Here is a 21,642-nt window from a genome sequence, read left to right on the forward strand (position 1 = left end):
CATGTTTGAATAAACGATTACAATAATTTTTTCTGCGTTTTATTAGACAAAAGCATTGAACCTCTTTAGAACATGTATCTTCGTGGAAGAAAGAAAAAAAACACGCGTGGCGCTCGGGGACTGTCGTGGTAAAGCTATTTTTTATCAAATTATGCAATTATAATGAGACAATAATAATTTAATATTAAAACAATAATAAAATAAGACCACGCTATATTTATAAACATTAACAAAAGCAAAACATTTACTGTCCCTTTGACACTCATAAGCTAGACCGCGTGAGAGAGAGATGGGCAGACTTTTCATGATGTGCATGCAGTGCGACGTCACGCCGCGCGCTTATTCACAAACACTACACAAGCGCAACATGTTGAACGCGAGCTACATGGTAGGCAGCGGCTTGGCTCTGCCCCTGGCATTGCTGAAGTCCCTGGGCAACGGTAACCACTTACCATCAGGTGGGCCGTATGCTCGTCTGCTTACAAGGGCAATTAAAAAAAAGGCGGAGTGGGGGTGTTAGGTTTTATTTTCGTTACTGAATTTCTTGACTCGGTCGCCGCGCTCAAAGCCCGCGATAATAATTATTATTAAATTCTTTATTTCAGATAATGATCCATATAAATATTAGTAACAGTTATTTCTTAAAAATAAGTTAGTAAGGACACAGTAATAAAAGAAAAGAACAACATACATACTACATAAGATTGCAATAGCTGCATTACGAGAAAATTTTGTGGACCTCTGTGCAGTGATTCAGAAAATGTCCATCTAACCTAGAGAATATCATGGCCAGGATGCTGTTGGAGCTAGCCCCTACCCTGCAGAGCAAGGACGCGCATCGCTTTCTTAATATGGCATAGAAATCGTCGGTGCGCGCCTCCGCAAACATGCCCGATGCGCTGCAAAATCGAGGCAGCCCCATCAGCATCCTAAATGCATCATTATACTGTACATGCAGGGCGTTATACTGCTTTTGCGAGTAATTAACCCACAGACTGCAAGTGTAAAAAGATGTACAATATGCTCTGAAGAGCGTAATCTTTGTTTCTCTAGAGCTACGTGCAAACCTGCGGGCAATCATGTTAGCATGCACTGTCAACTCCCTACGTTCACGCTCTATGTCAGCATTGCCCCTGAGGACAGAGTTTAACAAGAGACCCAGATATTTGAATTTCTTTACAAATGCAATCGGAACTTTCTTCAGAGTAATGGATGGTATTCTCATAGGGTACTTGGCTGCGGCCTCAAAGACCATGCATTTACTTTTTTTAAAGTTATACACTAGGCCATGACAGCTAACATACCTTTCACATATACGTAGGAGCCTCGCCAGTCCAAGGGAGACGCACTCAGCAGCACCATGTCATCAGCGTAACTAATATTATTGATATTGACACCTTCAACATGACAGCCGACATGTGTGCTGCTAAGCTCGCGAATCAGAGCATTAACGTACAGGTTAAAAAGCTTAGGGGAGGTCAATCCCCCCTGCCTCACCCCGCACTCCAGCCTGTACGGTTCAGACAGCGCTCCTGCCCATATCACAACGCTGACCTGGTTGCTGTACCAAAATTTAAAAATGCTATTTATTTCTGGTGGCACTTTGGTATCCTCCAGTTTTTTTCATAACATATCGTAGCAGACCAGATCAAACGCTTTCGACAGGTCAAGGAAGCACGCGTAAACTGGCGTCTTTCTATCGGTGTAGTATCTGACAGTCCGCTTTAGGCAAAAAAAAATGCACTTTCTGTTGAAAGACCCGGTCTAAAACTGGTTGTCGTGGAGTATTTTCTATTTCGGAACTAAATTTAAAATTGAAAATTTCAGATATTTTCTGGTTCACAAAATAAATAACTAAAACTATTACGGTGCCTTAAGCGTGTAGTAATGGCAACTTATTAATCGTTGAGGATCCGTGGAAGTGCACAAGTATGGGAAAGTGAGAAATTCCCAGAACGTGGCTTTTCAATTTCAATATATTAAGGTCAATTGAAGGGTCAGTCTCACAATTTTACTGGGAAAGTATTTAATTCCATCTTGACTCATCTCATCTAATTCCATTTTATTTCGTTCAATTATAATTAATGGCTTTCATATTAATCAACTTCTTTCATTACGTACTATTTCTTAAAGTAAATAAATATTTAATAAATAAATAGACACAACACTGTCAATAATGGCATCATAAGAAGCCAATTCCTCCTCGTATTCTTCACGGCTGAGGATTGTGACCATCCTTTTGTATCACCTTCACCAAAAGAAGCCAATTAACATACTGAAAAATACAAAAGTAATTTACATAAGAAACGTGCTTAATTCAAGTCTTAATCGGCTTTAATCAATAAAAATCTTAAATTTTACTGGATTAAAAAGACGATGTATAAGTGTTAAATCAAGGAAAAAATATCACACACGAATTTACTATTAAATAGGTACTTAGTCATACTCTTTATGCTACTTTTAAATGATTATTACAAACAGTTTTAAAATTTCGCGGCTATTTGCATTTAACATATTTAATTTAATGTCTAGACTATCCATGATCATGGCATTTGCAACACCGCCGAAATATCAGAAACTCATTAGAAATCAAAAATCATTGTAGAACCTGTTAATTACTGTTAAATAATGATGCCTGTAATGTATTTTTAACAGACTGAGCAAAATAAATGACCTTAGTCTGTGGATTTTAGTGGAGTAGATTTCATTGCTAACATGAAAAAAAAAACATCATTCCAAGATTTTGACAGGAAATTTTTGCTGTCAACAAATAGCGACACAAGAGATCGCGTCAACTGCGTAAGTTACAATAAATCAAATTTAAATCCTATTACACACAATGGCGCTCGATTCTTTCGACGAATTGATCGAATTCCTGAAACCAGAGTCCAGGATAGACTTGAGACACATATCCATGGACTATCTCGTCAGCCTATCGGGGACGGAAGACGGTGTTAACAAAATGCTTGAACACGAAAGAATCACTCAAGCCGTCATCGAATTAACGGACGACAGAATCAAAGAAATCGCTAAACACGCACTCCTGATGCTCGTTAACATATCTGCCTACACGCGTGGCGCTACAGAGCTTCTCAAATACAAGCCATTGCGCTATAAAAACATAATCGACCTACTCATTAGCTACGTATTGAATCCTAACAAAACTGACGCAGATGCCGCCTGTATGACCCTGTCGAACATCACGCGACTCGAAGACGAGCTGGAAGTCTGCCTGAACACTTTTATACCCCATCTAAACGATATCATGAACGCATTCGTGAACACAGAGTTTAACAAGACCGGTTCGAACCTGCATTACCTGGCGCCCATGTTTAGCAACCTGGCCTGCAGCCACAGAATAAGGAAGTGGCTCTGCGAAGAGAATCCCCATGTACCGTTAATAAAATTAATACCGTTCTGTAACTATGATGTGTCCAACATACGGAAGGGTGGTGCGATCGGTACAATACGTAATATATCATTCGACACAGACTACCACGAGTTCCTAGTGAGCCCGGACTTGGATCTGCTTACATACATTTTGTATCCCTTAATGGGCAACGAAGATTATCCTGATGACGAAATGGAAACACTCCCTGTTACTTTACAGTATTTACCAAAGGAGAAGCGGAGAGAGCCTGATATAGACATACGTATTCTGATACTGGAGACACTGAACAAATTGTGTGCTCAACGTAGAGGCAGACAGTATTTACGCGAGAACGGAGTGTACTATATAATGAGAGAATATCATAAATGGGAAAAAGACCCGAAAGCTTTGATAGCGTGTGAGAATGTAGTGGATATACTGATTCAGAAGGAAGACGAGGTCGGTGCGGAGGACCTGTCAACAGTAGAAGTACCTGAGGAATTGAGGGAAAGATTCAATAAAACCAATAGTGATTTTATGATGAATCTGCAATAAAGAATTATTAATCTAATTATTTTGTCTTTTTAAGTCCAATTAGATGCCTAAGGCGGAGAATGCTGTCTTAAGTCTGACGTCCATTCGAGCACTTAAGGGTTTCTATTGAGCCTCCCATGTTGATTTTATCTTTGTGTTTTATCAATTGTTCAGATACTTCCGTATAATTGATCCATTCAAGAATTAGTTTCTGTGTGACTGAAAACTATATTGAAATAAGGTTGAATCTTTGGCTGGTAGAAACTGCCTTAAACGTTAAGTCCCAAGAAGTGTAATTTAAAAAAAAAACAAGTCTGAACTGGATCTTGTAATTACTTTCATAGTAGATAAGATAATATGTATGTAAAATAGTACCAACTTATGCAGAAACGGACTGTTTAGAAACACTTGTGTTTTTACTAAATTTTAATTGCTTCAATTTTCAAATCAAATTATACACATATAAGCTAATGATAGTATAAAAGTTTATTTTTATTTATGGCCCATGTTAAGATTACAGAAACTGATGCATGTCATAGCTGTTACTTTTTTCAAATTTTTGTAAGCAGAATTGAAGTGGTTTAATCCAAAATTCATGTTTTCTGGTCAATTCCAAAAATGCAATTAATGAATTACTGGTGGTAGGACCTCTTGTGAGTCCGCACGAGTAAGTACCACCACCCTGCCTATTTCTGCCGTGAAGCAGTAATGCGTTTCGGTTTGAAGAGTGGTGTAGCCGTTGTAACTATACTGAGACCTTAGAACTTATATCTCAAGGTGGGTGGCGCCTTTACGTTGTAGGTGTCTATGGGCTCCAGTAACTATTTAACGTCTGGTGGGTTGTGAGCTCGCCAACCCATGCAAGCAAAAAAGATTTGCAATTGTTTTAGTTTTTCGACTTTAATAGTACCTATGCGATTTATTTGAAAGAGACTGAAAGAGTAGTTTGTCCCTTTCTAGACTAAAAGTGTTTATATAATTTTATAAACCGATAGATTACATGTATATAAGTCGTTCGAAGTATAAAACTCATTTTCCTTAAAAATTTTAGTGAGGCCATTTCAATTATAAGGGTGCGAAATGTTGAGTTTATTACGATTTAAATGGTCGTACGTAGCAAAATGGAAAATTTAGGTACCACTTCAGTGTGCTTAGTGCGATAGTTAATTAACATTCTGTTTACGTTAACGTAAAAGTTAACTCAAATTTGTATGCAGTTGGAACAGCGCCCCTAGCGGCAAACGTAGGCAAACATTCTAACACCATACAAATTTGAGTTAACTTTTACGCTATCGAGAACGTTAAAAAACTCGCACTAAGCATACAATATAAATGGAGAGATAGCTGTAATACGAATAAAAATAATCGACAAACAAAAAAACGTTTTATTATTATATATTTATGTTCTAAATCAATTCACTGGCTCGGTGTCCTGATAGTCGCTGCCACCTCAATGACGGCAGCACTGAAGGTCGTGGTCATTCTGTCATTGCAATGAACAAGTTCAGTCTTTGTCTAGGATAGTCTCTGGTATATCTAAATATATCAACATGTCTTCGGCATGCTGCAGTAAAACAACACCTGAAAGTGTCTAGTCCACGACTCTTTTCAAACCTCGTAGGAAAATGGGCATCTGCCCTCAATCTACCGCTATCCCGCCTATTCCTGCCGTGAAGCAGTAATGCGTTTCGGTTTGAAGGTTGGGGTAGCCTTTGTAACTATACTGAGACCTTAGAACTTATATCTCAAGGTGGGTGGCGCATTTACGTTGTAGATGTCTATGGGCTCCAGTAACCACTTAGCACCAGGTGGGCTGTGAGCTCGTCCAGCCATCCAAGCTATAAAAAAATAACCCCTACCTATTAAGACGATGGAACGATAGCTTAATACTCGAGAACAATCATCACTACGCTCTTCGTCAAAGAAGAGTCGATAAACCTGAAAAATTAAAAAACCCTTTTGTGCACATTAGCTTCTTTTTTCAGTATTTACTCGCTTAGGTATCTTTAGACTTTGCATACGGTTTTTCTCTGGTATGTATTTTTAGATGCGATTTCATATCACTATTTCTTATAAAACCTTTCTTGCATACTTCACATACATAAGGTTTTTCTTCGGCATGCAATTTCATATGGGATCTTAAATTACGCATTAGTCCAAAACCTTTATTACACACTTCACAAATGTAAGGTTTCACCTCTAAATGTGTTGTCGTGTGTGAATGTAAATATTCTATTCGTGCAAAGGTCTTCACAAACATAAGGCCAGTGTGTGTTTGTACATGTCTTTTTAAGTAATTCGAATTTGCAAAACATTTTTTACACACATCACAAGCATAAGGTTTTTCTCCTGTGTGTGTTCTCATGTGTTATTTAAGTTTAGTTAATTTTACAGTGTTTTTCACACACTTCACAAGCATGGGGTCTTTGACTGGTATGTGTAAACATGTGCACTTTTAAATAACTGGCTTGCGAGAAGCGTTTCTCACAAATTTCACAAGCATGAAGTTTCTGTCCGGTGTGTAAGTTCATATGTGATTTTAAATTAGAATGCTGTACAAAACATTTTGTACACACTTCACACTCGTAAGGTTTTTCTCCTGTGTGCGTTTTTACACCGGTCACTCACATGCGCACGAATACGCAAACCCGCAAGTGTAGGACGACATTTGCAAATGATTATGCAAAGTTTTCGCTGCATTCGTGGTTTTCCAAGGTATGTCGGTTTTTTAACAGACATCAAAGCGCGCGAACCTCGAACCTTCGCGTAGTCTCCCACACATTCGCTTGCCCAATTGCGCCGACGATTGCGAAGGTAACGGACGTATACTATACGCCATTTTCATAGTTCGTGACGTCTACTGTGTAGCGTATCTTCATCAAAAGAAATCTTATTTCTAGTTTTTTATTTTAACGTTTACTTTATTGAAAATAAAGAGCATTACAACAATAACATCTTGTTTCATAATCTATTGGAATTAAATATCGAAATAAAATCCTTTGATCAGTTATTACCTAATAAATAAATAAAAACTTCTCATATAAACTAATTTTTTTATTTCATTAAATAGCACATTCTATAAGCATATGCATCATAAATACATAGTACTACATATGAGTCGTCTATTATCAAAGGTGGCAATCTGTGCATTTGGACAAAAAAATGTTATTGATATGTCAATACAGATTGATTTGAATATAATCGTCTCCTTCAAAGAATACGGTTCAAAACCTGCATTAAATAAAGGTTAATACTTAACCTGTTATTTATCTAAGATGTCGTTCAGAACAGTTTTGTGACTGCCAATGGAGTACAAAGTCAATAATTCGTTTTTCTGATTTACCAATAATTGTCCAAAAGTCACATTGCCGGCTTTGATAATAGTCGACTCATATGTAGGTTTATTAGTTGGACATTTTTTTGTTTCTCCTGAACTTTTCTCATCAACTTTTTGTGTTGTTACACTATTTTATCGGAGCTACGATATTATGATATATATATATATTTTTGCTTAAGGCCCACACGATGTTAAATGGTAGCCGGAGCCCAGTCTACTGGAACGTAAATTCCACTACCCACCTTAGGCGAGAGGTCTAAGATCTCAGTTTTAACAGTAGAACAGCTGCCTCAACCTTCAAACTGAAACCCATTACAACTTCACAGCGAAATAGGCCATGTGGTGGCACCTACTCCTAAACTCCCAAGACTTCCTGCTCTCAGAACACATTATTTAGCTAGTCAATGATACATATACTCAGAAACATTTCCAAATAATCTAATTATGCAAAATCTTTTCTATACACTACACATACATGTTTGTCTGCAGTACCTACATAATAATATGTGTGTTCTTAAACTACTAGTGGAAAGCATTTTTCACATACATCACAAATAGAAAGTTTCACTGAGGTATGTGTTAGTAAATGTCTTTTTCAACTATGAATTTGTCTAAAACCTTTTTTATGTTTATCACAAACTCAGGTTTTTCTGCATTGTGTATTATCAGAAACATTCTTAAATTACCAATTTGTTCAAAGCCTTTATTACAGATTTCACAAACACGGTTTTCCTCAAGTATGTATTCTCATGTGTGATTTTAAATTACTAATTCTAGAAAAACCTTTTTTGCACAATTCACAAAAATAAGGTTTTTCTCCAGTGTGTGTTCTCATGTGTGTTCTCAAATGACTAATATGATTAAAACCTCTATTACACACTTCACAAACAAAAGGTTTCTCTCTTGTGTGTATTCTTAAGTGTGTTTTTAAATGATACAGTCGTGCAAAGCCTTTCTCGCAGACTTCGCAAACATAAGGTTTTTCTGCTGTATGTGTCGCCATATGTGTTTTTAAATAATCAAATAATGCAAATTGTTTTTCGCACACTTCACAAACATAAGGTTTTTCGGCAGTATGTGTTCGTAGATGTTTTTTTAAATAATAAATGCGTGCAAAAGCTTTTTTACAGACTTCACAAACAAAAGGTTTCTCTACAGTATGAGTTATCATGTGCGTTTTTAAAGTACTCATCATTGAAAAGCCTTCTTCGCACACCTCACAAATATAAGGTTTTTCTCCAGTATGTGATCTTAGATGTATCATTAAACCAGATAAGTATGCAAACCCTTTTTTGCACATTTCACAGATGTGAGGTTTTTCAGCAGTATGTATGATCATGTGTGTCTTCAAATTACCAACATGTGCAAAAGATTTCTCGCACACTTCACAAACATAAGGTTTTTCTCCGGTATGTACCCTAAGGTGGACTTTTAAATGACAGATTTGTGAAAATGCCTTTGTACATATTTCACAAATGTAAGGTTTTTCTGCAGTATGAATTCTCATGTGTTTTTTTAAAGTATCAATTCGTGTAAAACATTTTTCGCACACTTCACATATGAAAGGTTTCTCTGCGGTGTGTACTCGCAAATGTTTTTTTAAAATATCAATTTTTGAAAAGCAATTTTTACATACTTCACAAACATACGGTCTTTCTCCTGTGTGTGTTCTCATATGTGATTTGAAATGACCTAAATGCGAAAAACATTTTTTACAGACTTCACAAATATAAGGTTTCTCAGTTGTGTGAATATTTGTGTTTAAATTAAAAATAAAAAAACTTGATTCACACATTTTATCAAAAGGGAATGCCCTAAGTTATTACGTTTTTATATAAAAACAAAAGCAAGTAATTCCTCTAGTAATAGTGTGTAATGTTTTTTGTGATTTGGGTTTTATTCTCTTACAAACTGTTTAAATTTTGATTTGATCACCACTGTGTTCGCATGTCGGATCACTGTCTGTGAACTGATGGGTAAATTAACAGTTGACGTTGTTGGGTACCTGATTAATCTGCAACACACTGAAATGCAGAGTTTACGTCATTTTCTCACGGCCAGCACTTATATGTCTCCCCGATTTCCTTCTCGTGTCGTTTTCTTGCCCTATCAAGCTTAAAATCAACCAAGTTAACAGCCAACCAAAAGTCACCAATCGAGTAGCATTACAACTAGTGAAGTATCCAATGGAACGTTGGACGAAAATCTCACAAAACATTTGCTTCCTGTGTTAGATACTCAGTTTTACGTTAATAGTCTAGTCTAATGGTTTATAAGACTTCCTTGTGTATATATATTTTTCAAATGGAGTCGAACTACTGAAAAGGGATCAATTGAATACGAGTTGAATGCTTTTTTTGATAGAGCTCTAGCCGCCAAGTCCAGCGCCTTTCCAACATTTCCCCACACTTGTGCACTTCCACAGTTGTTAAACTTTTTCAATTTGTCACCTTTATTGGATACTTTAACCTGTACAAACAGTAAATGATGTTATTGAAACAATTCACTCGTTCAAGCCTCGACATATATTAAGTGTATAATCTATGGCCTCGACTCCTCTGATTTTTATTTTTTAATTTTTTTTTTATGGCATCACGCTGTGCGTATTGCCACAGACAAAGGTAAGGAAAGAAAAGCGCGGGAAACGTCGAAAGAGCGGGTGTGTCTTTTACAATTTAAATTTTGAAAATATCTTTTAAAAATCAGATAGGTGTAAAGTAGTGTAAATATTTGTTATTTTAGTTCTTTTTAGGTTATATTTTATAGTTAGTGTAAATATTTCTTCGTAGAGTAAATTTTTTATTTATTTATTTTGTTTTCCCCATGGGGGACGAACCTCTCGATCCTGGGGGCACAGTCCCACAGGTATCTCATGATGTCACAATTGAGCATTGTGAATCTTCCATGGATACGCATGCTATATCTTTTTTTTTTTTTTTTTTTCTACCTAATCTGTTAGCCCTAGGGGCTATTTCAGCGTAACCGTGGCTAGTAGGTGAGCTCACGGGGCTCAAACCTGATGACGTTGCTAACACGAACCCTAGCAAAAGTCGTGCTTCGCAGAATCTACCACCGGATCGGAAACGCGACCCACTGAGAAGATCCAGCGAGAAACTCAGTGGGCTGTGTCTGAGTGCAAGTTCTATAAATAATGCAAAACTACTGAGAAAACGCACAGTATTTATGGCCAGACTAAGTATATTAAAGGCATAGAGTTACTATTTTAATAAGTGTTGTAGGTACTTATTAACTCCATGATTATAGGTAAGTCTCAGTTGTTATTGGTTTTATTGTTTTTGATAAAATAAAAATACATGTAAAAATCTGTTGTTTTTGGGAATATTGGGGACATCTCAGGTACAAATAACAACAAAAAGGGGTCAATTGGGATGAGAATAAGTAAAATGGAAACGACTTAAGTATTAATAAGTACACGTTTGTAGGGTTGTCTATGTAGTTATAACAATATTTTTTAAATTCGTTGCTAAGAATATGGTTTATTTATGATGTTTTTGTCTAGAATTTTTATTCAAAATTATTAATGCAGTGTTATTTTATTCTTTGGCAAATATTTATATTTTTTATTTTTGTTGTCAATGCACTGTTGATTGCACCTATTATTGAGGTGACATCGGCCATGTGCTTTTGTCAGTTTTTCAATGTTTTTTATTGATGATCATTTTGTTGGTGCAACTAAATAAATAAATAAATTAAAACCAAAGAGTGCCAGCCCTAGCAAATTTATTAACACTAATTACGTCCCCAATAACCGGAATTTTTGGGTAAATAGGGATAGCACCTATTTTTGCATTTTTTGCTTAAACTGGAATGCTAGTTGAAAAGCTTTAAATTGGATAACAAAGATAGCCCAAGACTCAATCATTTTGATCCTGATATAGCATTTTAAACATCAACAACTACCATAAAATTGTTCATCAAGTTGAAATTTGTCCCGAATCACCTTTACCTTCCACCACATTTCCTATAATAAATGTCATATTGATAACTTCCCACTACTAGGGCCCATCTAACCAATCGGTTATTGGCTAGTTTAGGAAGGTTGCGGTGTGCTCCCATAATATGTATAAGAGGCTTATGGTCCGTAACTAGATTTCGTTCCTCTCAAGTACTGATCAAATTTTTTTATACCAAATACTATTGCTAAAGCTTCACGATCAATAACGGAATATTTCATTTCCGCTGGTCGTAGTTTCCTTGAAGCAAAAGCAATTGGTTGTTCTATGTTCGAGTCCTTGTGGAATAATACTGCACCCAATCCCTTTTCGGAAGCGTCACATGCTAAATAAAGGGGACGTTTCTCGTCAAATGCAATTAATGGTTGTGAAGAAGTTATGCATTTCTTTGTATCTTCAAATATTCTGTTTTCATGATCAGTCCAACGCCATCTATTTTTTTCACTAGTTACATCATGAAGATCCGAACAAATCCCGTGAAGATGTGGTACAAACCGTTCGTAAAAGTTAACTAGTCCTAAAAATGATCGTAGTTCTTTTGCATTACACAGTGCTGAGGCCTTAGTTATGGCATCAATTTTAGATTTGGTTGGGTGGATGCCATGTTTATCTATTATGTGACCTAGGTATTCAATCTGATTCTGTAAGAAATTACATTTCTTTAAGTTAACTTTTAGGCCGGCGTTTTGTAAGCGATCGAATAAAATAAATAAAGTTTGTAAATGTTCTGAAATATCTTTCCCTGCTATACCTATGTCGTCAAAATATACAGCTACATTGATATCGCCTAGCAGTTGATCCAGAAAATGTTGGAAAATTGAAGGAGCAGTCGATATTCCAAAAGGCATTCTATTTTATTGGAAATACCCTTTATGGATTGACAACGTCAAGTACTTTTTCGAATCTGGTGCTATTTCAAATTGTAAGTATGCGTCTTTAGGGTCTATTTTTGAAAATAATTTACCGTTTGTGAGATTTTGGCGTAGTTGATCGAAAATTGGAACTGGGTGTAGATATTTAATAAGTACTGGATTAAGCGTAGTTCTGTAGTCTCCACATATCCTAACTTCCCCTGTAGATTTCAGAATGTTAACTGTGGGTGTAGCTCATTCAATAGGTGTAATATTAGGATCTACTTTTTCCACTATCCCTTCTGAGATCAGACGATCTAACTCCCTTTCTATATTCTTTTTCATGCTGAATTTTATAGGCCGTGCAGGAAGGTGGATCGGTTCAGCTTCTGGTTTGACATGTATGTTTACGTAATAATTGTTAACTTTTCCTAGTGTTCCATCAAAGAGTTGTACATGTTTATCCAATATTTGTTTAAGAGTCATCGGTGTTGATGTTTTGATGGAGTTTACTGGTTTTGGAAATTCCATTTTAAAAACGTCACTCCAATGTAAACCAAATAACATTGGTTTGGCATTTTTCATTACGACCACAGGTAGAAGTTTTTGCAGTCCGTCGACTTCGACTGTTACTTTTGTAATTCCCTTTGTTTTTAAGTTTGTGTTACCGTAGGCCTTAAGTTTCGGGGCGGGTTGTAAAGATGGTGATCCTAATTTTTTGCATAATGTCGTGTTTATTATTGAATACGCAGAGCCGGGGTCCCAATCCATAATGCAAGGTATGTCATTGATACGTACATCGATTTGTTTGCATTCTCTCTTACGTGTACCCAAGACGCTGCAGATAACTTCGTCATCGCTTTCTTCCTCGTTACTGATAGATGATGATGTTGAGGACTCAGTGGCGTACCTAAGGGGGGGCGGTGGGTGCGGTCCGCACCGGGCGGCACTTACCCTGGGGCGGCATTTTAGCATTTACTTTTAGTTGTATAAAGCAATTTATTCATTTCATATTTATTTTCTTTCTTGAATAATAAATGATTATTATGATTATTATAAGTTTAATATTTGATTTATATAAATTATAATTAACTATATGATTTCGAATATTATTTATCGGTGTATATAAATGCATATTAGTGTAAATTTTGAATTCAAGAACAAGGTAATCATTTGATTTTATTGTATTCATTAAAATTCTTTGAATTCGTAAAAGTATCTTTTCGATTTTGTTCGGCAATTTTTCCTAACTAAATTTTTTAAATATCAGTTTATAAATGTCATTTCTTTTGAAAAGTTTATATGATTACTTTGAAGTAATATATCAATATTTTTTTATTCATCCATTTTTCTTTTGAAAAGCAGGGCCGGCGGAAGGCGGTCTGCTAGGTCTGCAAAGCATTAGGGCGCCGGCATAAGAACTATCTTTTTCAAACAACAAAATCTAAACGAGACAAAACAAAAATACTGACGAAGCTACAATTTCAGAACTCGCAAATAGATAAATATTCTCAGTCCGTTTTGAAGAATTGTATTTGGATTGATAAATTGCACCGCTCATATGCCCGTGTAAACTACCAGTTGACATGGACTTGGCATTATACACGATTTTTCTAGTATGAAAGCTAGAAGAGTAGATATTATATAAATATGTTTACGAGTGCATACAAATAAGTCTAAAAAATTTACTCTGTGTATTAATTAATATTGATTAAATAACTTAATAATTTATTTATGTGTATTAATTTATAAAAACCACTATTTGATTGACTTATAATAGAAAGAGCGGCAGACTGGAGATCGCCCCGGGCGGCAAAAGTTCTAGGTACGCCACTGTGAGGACTTATGATGTCTTGTTATTTTTTTATTGATTTTTGGCTCCCTTTTGTATAGCTGATGTATGCCCGTCCAGACTGAATGCAACAATTCTCAAAGTGTGCCTTCGTGTTACATTCTTTACAAATATGGTCCTTGGCTGAACACTGTGATAGGCTGTGCCGTTCTTTCTTTCCACAGCGTAAACAATTCATTGGATTTAATTTTCGTGTTGTATTTTGATGTAATGGTACGGTTTTGGTTTTGCTCCTCTTTATTTTTTTAATACTTGTTCGTGGTGTGTCTTGTTCTGTCTGTTCTCTTGATTGAGAGATTGTAAAAATTTGTTGAAAGGTTACTTCTCTTGGTATTTCGTCTACCATTTGAATTAAATCAGGCCATTTTTGTTTTAAGTCGGTTTCTAAATCTGGATGATTCAATCCAGTGGCAAAACGGTCACGTAATTGTCGTTCCAGGAAGTCATTAGTGTAGCCACAATCCCGACTAAGACTTTTTAATCTGTTTGCATAGTTTTCCATCGTTTCATTTTGTTCTCTAGTGCAATTCCAAAATTCTGTTAAGGCTCTATATCTCGTCGTTTTTATGCGATAGAGGTCTAATAATTTGTTACAAATTTCGCTGTATGTAGCTATACCGAAATCAGGCGTTAAAGCTACTTTTAATTCGTGGAATATCTTGGTGTTAGTAAATTCAGAAGCAAATCTTTTTGTAAGTCGCTGTTATTGATATCAAGAAATTTGCATTTGTTTTCGAAAAAATCAATGTAATCGTCAATTCTGAATGTATCTGGGTTGTATTTAATTTTATCCATATTGAATTTTTTTATTATTGTTGCAAATGATGTGACAAAAAAACCAGCAGCGTAACGACAAGTTCTTTTATTTGTGCGAGAAAGCAGAAAGCAGGTAGAAAGGCTGGCACGGCTTGTTTTATTAACACTATCCCCCCTTCGTTGGCTTTGGCTGGCGGCGGCGGCGGTGGCGGTGGCGGAAGGGGGCGTGTTAACAGCCTGGCCACGGGACATTCGCCGATACGAATATTCGCGCGGTGCGAACGGCGAAGCGTCTAGCGACTAAAATAAGCGCATATAAATGTACCTAACAAGCCACGCGCACCGGCGACCGGCGAAGCGACCGGCGAAATGTACCGAGCGAATCGCGCGATGCGGCGGGCGAGCAAAACAAATGCATGAATACGGACGGCGCGAGCCACGGAGTCGAGCGGTAGTCGCGGCGAATAGTACAGTGATTAAATGAGTTTAGTTGTTTTCGCCGCGAAAAATTAACGCCGAAATTTTTATATTTTTTATTTATTTTTTATTTTATATTTTTAAAGTCGTCGTGGCCTAACGGACGTCCGGTGCAATCGTGTTGAGCGATGCACCGGTGTTCGAATATCAGGCGGGTACCAATTTTTGTAATGAAATACGTACCCAACAAATGTTCACGATTGATTTCCACGGTGAAGGAATAACATCGTGTAATAAAAATGAAATCCTCAAAATTATAATTTGCGTAATTACTGGTGGTAGGACCTCTTGTGAGTCCACACGGGTGGGTACTACCACCCTGCCTATTTCTGCCGTGAAGTAGTAATGCGTTTCGGTTTGAAGGGTGAGGCAGCCATTTTAACTATACTTGAGACCTTAGAACTTATATCTCAAGGTGGGTGGCGCGTTTACGTTGTGGATGTCTATGGGCTCCAATAACCACTTAACACAAGGTGGGCTGTGAGCTCGTCCACCCATCTAAGCAATAAAAAAAAATATAGCTGAAATACTAGCTAGACCAGCTATTTGGAAGTCTAGCCACCCAAAGTATTTCTCGTACTTCTTGTGGAATTCTCCATCTATAGGTATACTCCGATTCTTATTCAAATCATGTACTTCACAATCTTTTCCAAATAATAGGTCTTGAACCAAAAAACTATTAATTTGTAAGCAATATCGAGATAATTTCGATATAGACATTTCGCTGTCGGACTTCCTTACTAGTCGCGGCGGCGAACGTGAGTACCCGTGGCCTGCAAACGGTGCTGCGCGAATGGTCGCCTCGTCCACCGCTTCGCTGTTCGCACCGCCGATCCCCGTGGCCAGGCCGTAACATGGCTTGGCGGCTTGGCTGGCGGCAGGGCATGACAGCTGACGTCACGTCCGTTACATTATACTTATCTTGTTATCCGTATCATGTTTTGTAAAAGAGTCGTTCGTCACGCTCTTGGCTGTTGTATTGCAAGCTGCTGGTACCAACAACTTCAAGATTTGTAAAATCTGCTCTTGCTGATTTTGTTGTGCATGTAAAAATAATGCGAATTGTTCATCGTTCATCTTAATTTATTGTAACTCGTCACCAATATAATAAAACAATGTTTCCAAGACATAGCATAAAAATATAATAAGGTTACAACAGTTTGGTGGGGAATTAGCTACGAAGGAGTGACTGAGCCATACTTTTGTGAAAAAGGTATCAAAACATCGGCACAAGTGTATCAAGATACCATTCTTGAGAAGGTAGTGAAGCCCCTTAACAACACCATGTTCAATAATCAAGAATGGTCCTTCCAGCAAGACTCGGCGCCAGGTCATAAAGCTCGGTCTATGCAGTCTTGGTTGGAAACGAACGTTTCGGACTTCATCAGAGCTGAAGACTGACCGTCGTCTAGTCCCGATCTTTATCCGCTGGATTATGATTTATGGTCAGTTTTAGAGAGTACGGCTTGCTCTAAACTCCATGATAATTTGGAGTCCCTAAAACAATCCGTACGATTGGCAGTAAAAATTTTCCCATGGAAAGAGTGCGTGCTTCTATGTATTGCAGCCAATGGAGACCACTTTGAATAAGCTTTTTATACTTTAAATTATTTTATATTTATGTATTAAACTAACACACTTTAAAAGTAATAAACGTTATTTGCCATAGATTTTTTTTTGTTTTCCTTTGTAACAGTATTTATGGCCAGACTTAGCTAGATAACACACTATTGAAATTGATATAGTGCCATTGTGTATTAAACATCTTTACTCGTCTCTTACGAGTCAAGAACTATTCCGTACTTGAACTAAACATTTCGTGGAAGAGACGTAGCCGAAGAGTTACAGAGCCGCGCGTTGCCGACCACTGTTCTAGATTAGTCTTGCCTATATCGAAAACATTCTTGGCGCCATTAGAACACTCTCGATATATACCTAACTAGAATATTCGAGAATGAAAAAATAACGACACCATTGATAAGAATTTCCTTTCAAACACAACACGAACATAAGGTGTCTCGGCGGTCTGTATTCTCAGATGCACTATTAAATATTCCTACTGGTACTGGTATGACCTCTTGTGAGTCACTGGTGGTAGCGCCCCTTGTGAGTCCGCGCGGATATGAACCACCGCTCTGCCTATTTCTGCCGTGAAGCAATAATGCGTTTCGGTTTGAAGGGTGGGGCAGCCGTGGTAACTATAGTGAGACCTTAGAACTTATATCTCAAGGTGGGTGGCGGCATTTACATTGTAGATGTCTATGGGCTCCGGTAACCACTTAAAACCAGGTAGGCAGTGAGCTCGTCCACCAATCTCAGCAATAAAAAAAATCTATACGTGCAAAACATTTATTATTAACTACCGACCCGCCCTCGCTTCGCTTCGGAAACATTAAAACACACATGAAACCAAAAAAATAAAATAATTTTTTTTTAAAAAAAAGTAGGCTATGTTCTTCAGGGACAATGTCGGCTTCTAATGGAAAAATAATTTTTCAAATCGGTCCAGTAGTTTCGGAGCCTATTCGAAACAAACAAACAAACAATCTTTCCTCTTTATAATATTAGTATAGAGTATAGACTACATCAACAAGGTTTTTTCTTCTCCAGTGTATATTTTAAGGGGGACTTATAACAGACAATTTTTTGAAAATTATTTTTTACATACTTTACAAACATAGGCTTTTTGCAGTACATATTATTTAATGTATCTGACATTATTAAAATATCAATTTGCGAAAATGCTTTATTACACTTTACACAAGCATACAGTTTTTCTCAAATATGTATTTTCGTATGCCATTCAAAATTACCAATACTTGAAAACCGTTTTTCAGTTTACAATAATAAGACTTTTCTCTAGTATATACATGAAGCTTTATATGTGTTTTTAAATAATCAACATAAACTAAAACTAAAACCTTTTATATATACTTCACAAACAGAATGTTTATCTCCTGTATGTATTCTAATGTGTGATCTTAATTTTTGTTTTTATTTATTTTTGTTCATTGCTTAGATGGGTGAACGAGTCCATAGCCTATCTAATGCTAAGTTGCTACCAAAGCCCATAGACATCTACAACATACATACCACCACTCATCTTGAGATATCAGTCCCAAGGTCTCAGTATAGTTAGAACAGCTGCCCCACCCTTCAAACTGAAACGCATTACTGCTTCACGACAGAAATAGGCAGGGTGGTGGTACCTACCCGTGCAGACTCACCAGAGGTCCTACCACAAGTAAACAATGTGTGAAATGTGCTTTACACACATTTCATAAGCTTAAGGTTTTTCTGTTGTATGTGTTGCCATGTGTGTTTTTATAGTACCTACTATTCATGAAAAGCTTTTTCACACACATCACAAACAAGGTTTTTAAGCATTGTGTAAATGTATATGTTTTTTTAAATACCTAATATGTGCAAAAGACTTATTACACATATCACAAACATAAGGTTTCTCTGCAGAATGTGTTGCCATATGACTTTTTAAATGACAAGTTTGTGAAAAGCTTTTTTCACACACATCACAAACATAAGGTTTCTCTCCAGTATGTGTTCTTATATGTGCTTTTAAATCACCCTTTTGGGAAAAGCCCTTTCCACACATATCACAAACATAAGGTTTAACTCTGGAATGTGTTGCCAAAATATGTTTTTTTAAATCACCCTTTAGGGCAAAGCCTTTTCCACACACATCACAAACATAAGATCTATCTCTAGTGTGAATTTTCAAATGAATTTGTAAGCCACTACGATATCGAAAAGATTTTTCACAGACTTCACAAACATAAGGTTTCTCTCCAGAATGTGTTCTCTTGTGCCTTTGTAAAGAATAACTTTGTGCAAAGCACCTCTGACACACTTCACAAATGTATGGCTTTTCCCCAGTATGTAATCTCATGTGCATTCCTAAAGTACATTTTCGTTTAAAATATTTATTACAGACTTCACAAACATAAGGTTTCTCTGCAGTATGAATTACATTGTGTTTTTTTAATTCACTTATTTTTGTAAATCGTTTTTCACACACTTCACAAACATAAGGGTTTTTAGGATGCGTTTTCATGTGCATTTTAAAGTTCTCTTTAAATACAAAACGTTTTTTACAAACTTTACAAACACGGGGTTTGCGAAATGCTTCCATTTTTGTTTATATATTTAATATAACATTGATCAGCAAATTTTACACATGAGAATGCTCAAAGTTATGTTTTTTAGGAAACCAGACAAAATTAAAAACCAGAAAGATCGGAACCCAGACAAAATTAAAAAAAAAGTACTGCCTTTATGGAGTATGTATCTTCTTGTATTTTGCGTTTTTGTTTCTTTCCAGTTACAAGCTATATTACTTTTGTTTTGATCACAATTCTGTTGACATGTCGGATCTCTCAAGTTTAATAAAAGTATAATCTATGGTCGGATCACTGTCTGTGAACTGAGTTGGAACCATAGAGTTACTAGGTACTTATTAACTCCATGGTTGGAACTGAGGGACGAATTAGTAGTTGACTCTTTAAACTTTTAATTAATCTGCACCACACTATGTAAACAAAATGCAGAATTGATGTCATTATGTCACAGGCTGCACTTATGGATGTGAGGGAGTTCGTATAGAGTCCCTTCTTTATTTCGCCGTAGTCGTGTTTTAAGTAATTAACACCACAGTTGAAACAATATAAATTATATTGATGTAGCGGCATAAACAATTCCAGTTAATTATATCAGGTATATTAGTTATTTAACACATTATAAATTATTTTTATGTTTTAAATATTTGGCGGTAAAAAGGTCTCGTGTCACAGACTATATCCTTTTTCGTACCTCTCGTGCGTTCCGACTTACGCATCATAAAAATGTGCGTTCTTAAACGCCACAGATGTAAACGTCTCTTCCGACCTCCTGCTCGTGTCGTTTTCTTGTTTCATCAAGCTGAAAATCACAAACCAACCAAGCCAATAGTTCACCAAGAGTCACCAATCGAGCATCAGAAATGATCAGAACAATTGTAAAGTACAAAGGAACGTAAAATGTCATAGAATTTTGGCTCTGTAAATTTGGCCCCCTTTTTTTTATTTTCGGATATTTTTTTTTGTTTTGTATTATTTTGTATTTAATGTTCGAATGTAAAAATTGTTTGTTCGTCTTTTATTCATTTATAATTAATTAAACAAATGATCACCGTTAAGTGGGCCCCCTTACTAGACATCTTTATTTTTATCGCTCAGATTAATTCATTTTGATCAATTATCGTTTGTTCGACAACTATTGGTGATTGTTCGATCATAAAAACAATTAAATTCTCAATTATTAATTATTTTATATCTAATAAGCAAACCATCACCTTCATGAAACGTCGGCCTTCTTGGTACAGGTACAGGTACAGGTACTTGGTTGGTCAGACCGCCCAGACGGTGCCGCTGGTGTCCCGGAATACCCTGCTGGACCAGAACCAGCCTGCCGGGTCGGGACGCGATACACCGCCAACCGGTCGCTCTATTACTCCACGGCGGCGCGCTAGAGTGCTGGTAACGCGCCGCGCGGCCTCTACCCCCTCAGGTCGCCCCTTGACCTTCACCGGGGGGAGGCCGCCACCTACAGGGGCCGGGACGTACGGGCGTACGGGCGTATTCCCGCCTCCGGCCCCCGGCTCGACGGCGACGGATCGGTGCGGAAAGGGAAGAGCTCTCCCTCTCTCGCTCCGCCGCCTCCTTCTGTGAGATGGTGGACTCGCAGAAGTCGAGCATCGCCTTCCAGGACGCGTCGGAGAGGTCCTCTCCTATGACCGCGACGAGGGCGGCGCGTTGCTCGTCGAATCCAGAGCAACGCGCCAATATATGTTCCGCTGGGTCTTCCTCGTCGCGGTCCGCGCAGTGGTGGCACTGCGCCGTCGGTTCCCTTCCGGCTATCTCGAAGAGGTACCGGCCAAAACACCCATGGCCGGCCAACATCTGCGTCAGCCGGAAGGTGAGGCATCCGCGGTCGCGGCCTACCCAGTCCGCGAGAACCGGGCGGACCGCCTCGACGGTACGGAGGCCGCCCGACGGGTTCGCCAAACGACGAGACCACGCCTCCAGCACGGACCGCCGAGAATGGAGCCTCCGCGCTCTCACTACACCTTCGCCAGGGCGCCCTTCCCCCCTAGAGCGGAGGTCGCTACGCCACCTGTAATCAGCAGCGAGCGCCTCCGCCTCCAGGTCCCAGGGTGGCGCCCCGGCGAGCAAGCACGCCGCCTCGAAGGAGACGGTACGGTATCCTCGGACGGCCCTGACCGCGATCGCGGTTCTGGCGGGTCAGGGCCTGGCACCATACGAGCGCACCGTATAGTGCCAGACCAGAACCAGCCTGCCGGGTCGGGACGCGATACACCGTCGACCGGTCGCTCTATTTACTCCACGGCAGCGCGCTAGTGCTGGTAGCGCGCCGCGCGGCCTCACCCCCTCAGGTCACCCCTTGACCTTCACCGGGTGGAGGCCGCTACCTACAGG

The 21,642-nt window shown here is 38.1% G+C and overlaps 4 protein-coding genes, 2 long non-coding RNA genes and 1 other non-coding gene across 9 annotated transcripts in view; 2 read left to right on the forward strand and 5 right to left on the reverse strand.

Annotated features, from left to right (window-relative positions):
• LOC134199623 (uncharacterized) overlaps positions 1–21,642 on the forward strand; it is a 500,100-nt gene that overhangs the window by 360,481 nt on the left and 117,977 nt on the right. The gene's annotated exons all lie outside the window — the stretch shown is intronic.
• LOC134199640 (uncharacterized) lies at positions 509–13,200 on the reverse strand. The gene is made up of 2 exons (XR_009974201.1): positions 9,247–13,200; positions 509–2,275 (listed from the first exon to the last, which is right to left on the reverse strand). It is a non-coding gene; the product is annotated as an uncharacterized LOC134199640 (long non-coding RNA).
• Positions 2,548–3,941, forward strand: LOC101745020 (protein HGH1 homolog). Its single transcript, XM_004922134.4, has 2 exons — positions 2,548–2,610; positions 2,694–3,941. Exon 2 carries the CDS (start codon positions 2,840–2,842, stop codon positions 3,923–3,925), a length of 1,086 nt encoding a protein of 361 aa, XP_004922191.2. The 5' UTR covers positions 2,548–2,610; positions 2,694–2,839; the 3' UTR covers positions 3,926–3,941.
• On the reverse strand, positions 5,276–6,281 carry LOC105842117 (uncharacterized). 2 transcript variants are annotated; one of them, XR_009974190.1, is made up of 3 exons: positions 6,006–6,281; positions 5,764–5,842; positions 5,276–5,387 (listed from the first exon to the last, which is right to left on the reverse strand). It is a non-coding gene; the product is annotated as an uncharacterized LOC105842117 (transcript). The 2 variants fall into 2 exon arrangements; XR_009974191.1 differs by lacking the exon at positions 5,764–5,842.
• Positions 6,946–9,248, reverse strand: LOC101738691 (zinc finger protein 28). Its single transcript, XM_012693209.4, has one exon. It carries the CDS (start codon positions 9,034–9,036, stop codon positions 7,975–7,977), a length of 1,062 nt encoding a protein of 353 aa, XP_012548663.1. The 5' UTR covers positions 9,037–9,248; the 3' UTR covers positions 6,946–7,974.
• Positions 14,766–21,142, reverse strand: LOC134199637 (uncharacterized). Its single transcript, XR_009974198.1, has 3 exons — positions 19,438–21,142; positions 16,006–16,180; positions 14,766–14,911 (listed from the first exon to the last, which is right to left on the reverse strand). It is a non-coding gene; the product is annotated as an uncharacterized LOC134199637 (long non-coding RNA).
• LOC101747232 (zinc finger protein 239-like) lies at positions 18,417–19,442 on the reverse strand. The gene has a single exon (XM_004933984.4). It carries the CDS (start codon positions 19,299–19,301, stop codon positions 18,531–18,533), a length of 771 nt encoding a protein of 256 aa, XP_004934041.2. The 5' UTR covers positions 19,302–19,442; the 3' UTR covers positions 18,417–18,530.

The sequence above is a fragment of the Bombyx mori genome, chromosome 11, assembly GCF_030269925.1.
Source record: "Bombyx mori chromosome 11, ASM3026992v2".
Lineage (NCBI taxonomy): Eukaryota > Metazoa > Arthropoda > Insecta > Lepidoptera > Bombycidae > Bombyx > Bombyx mori.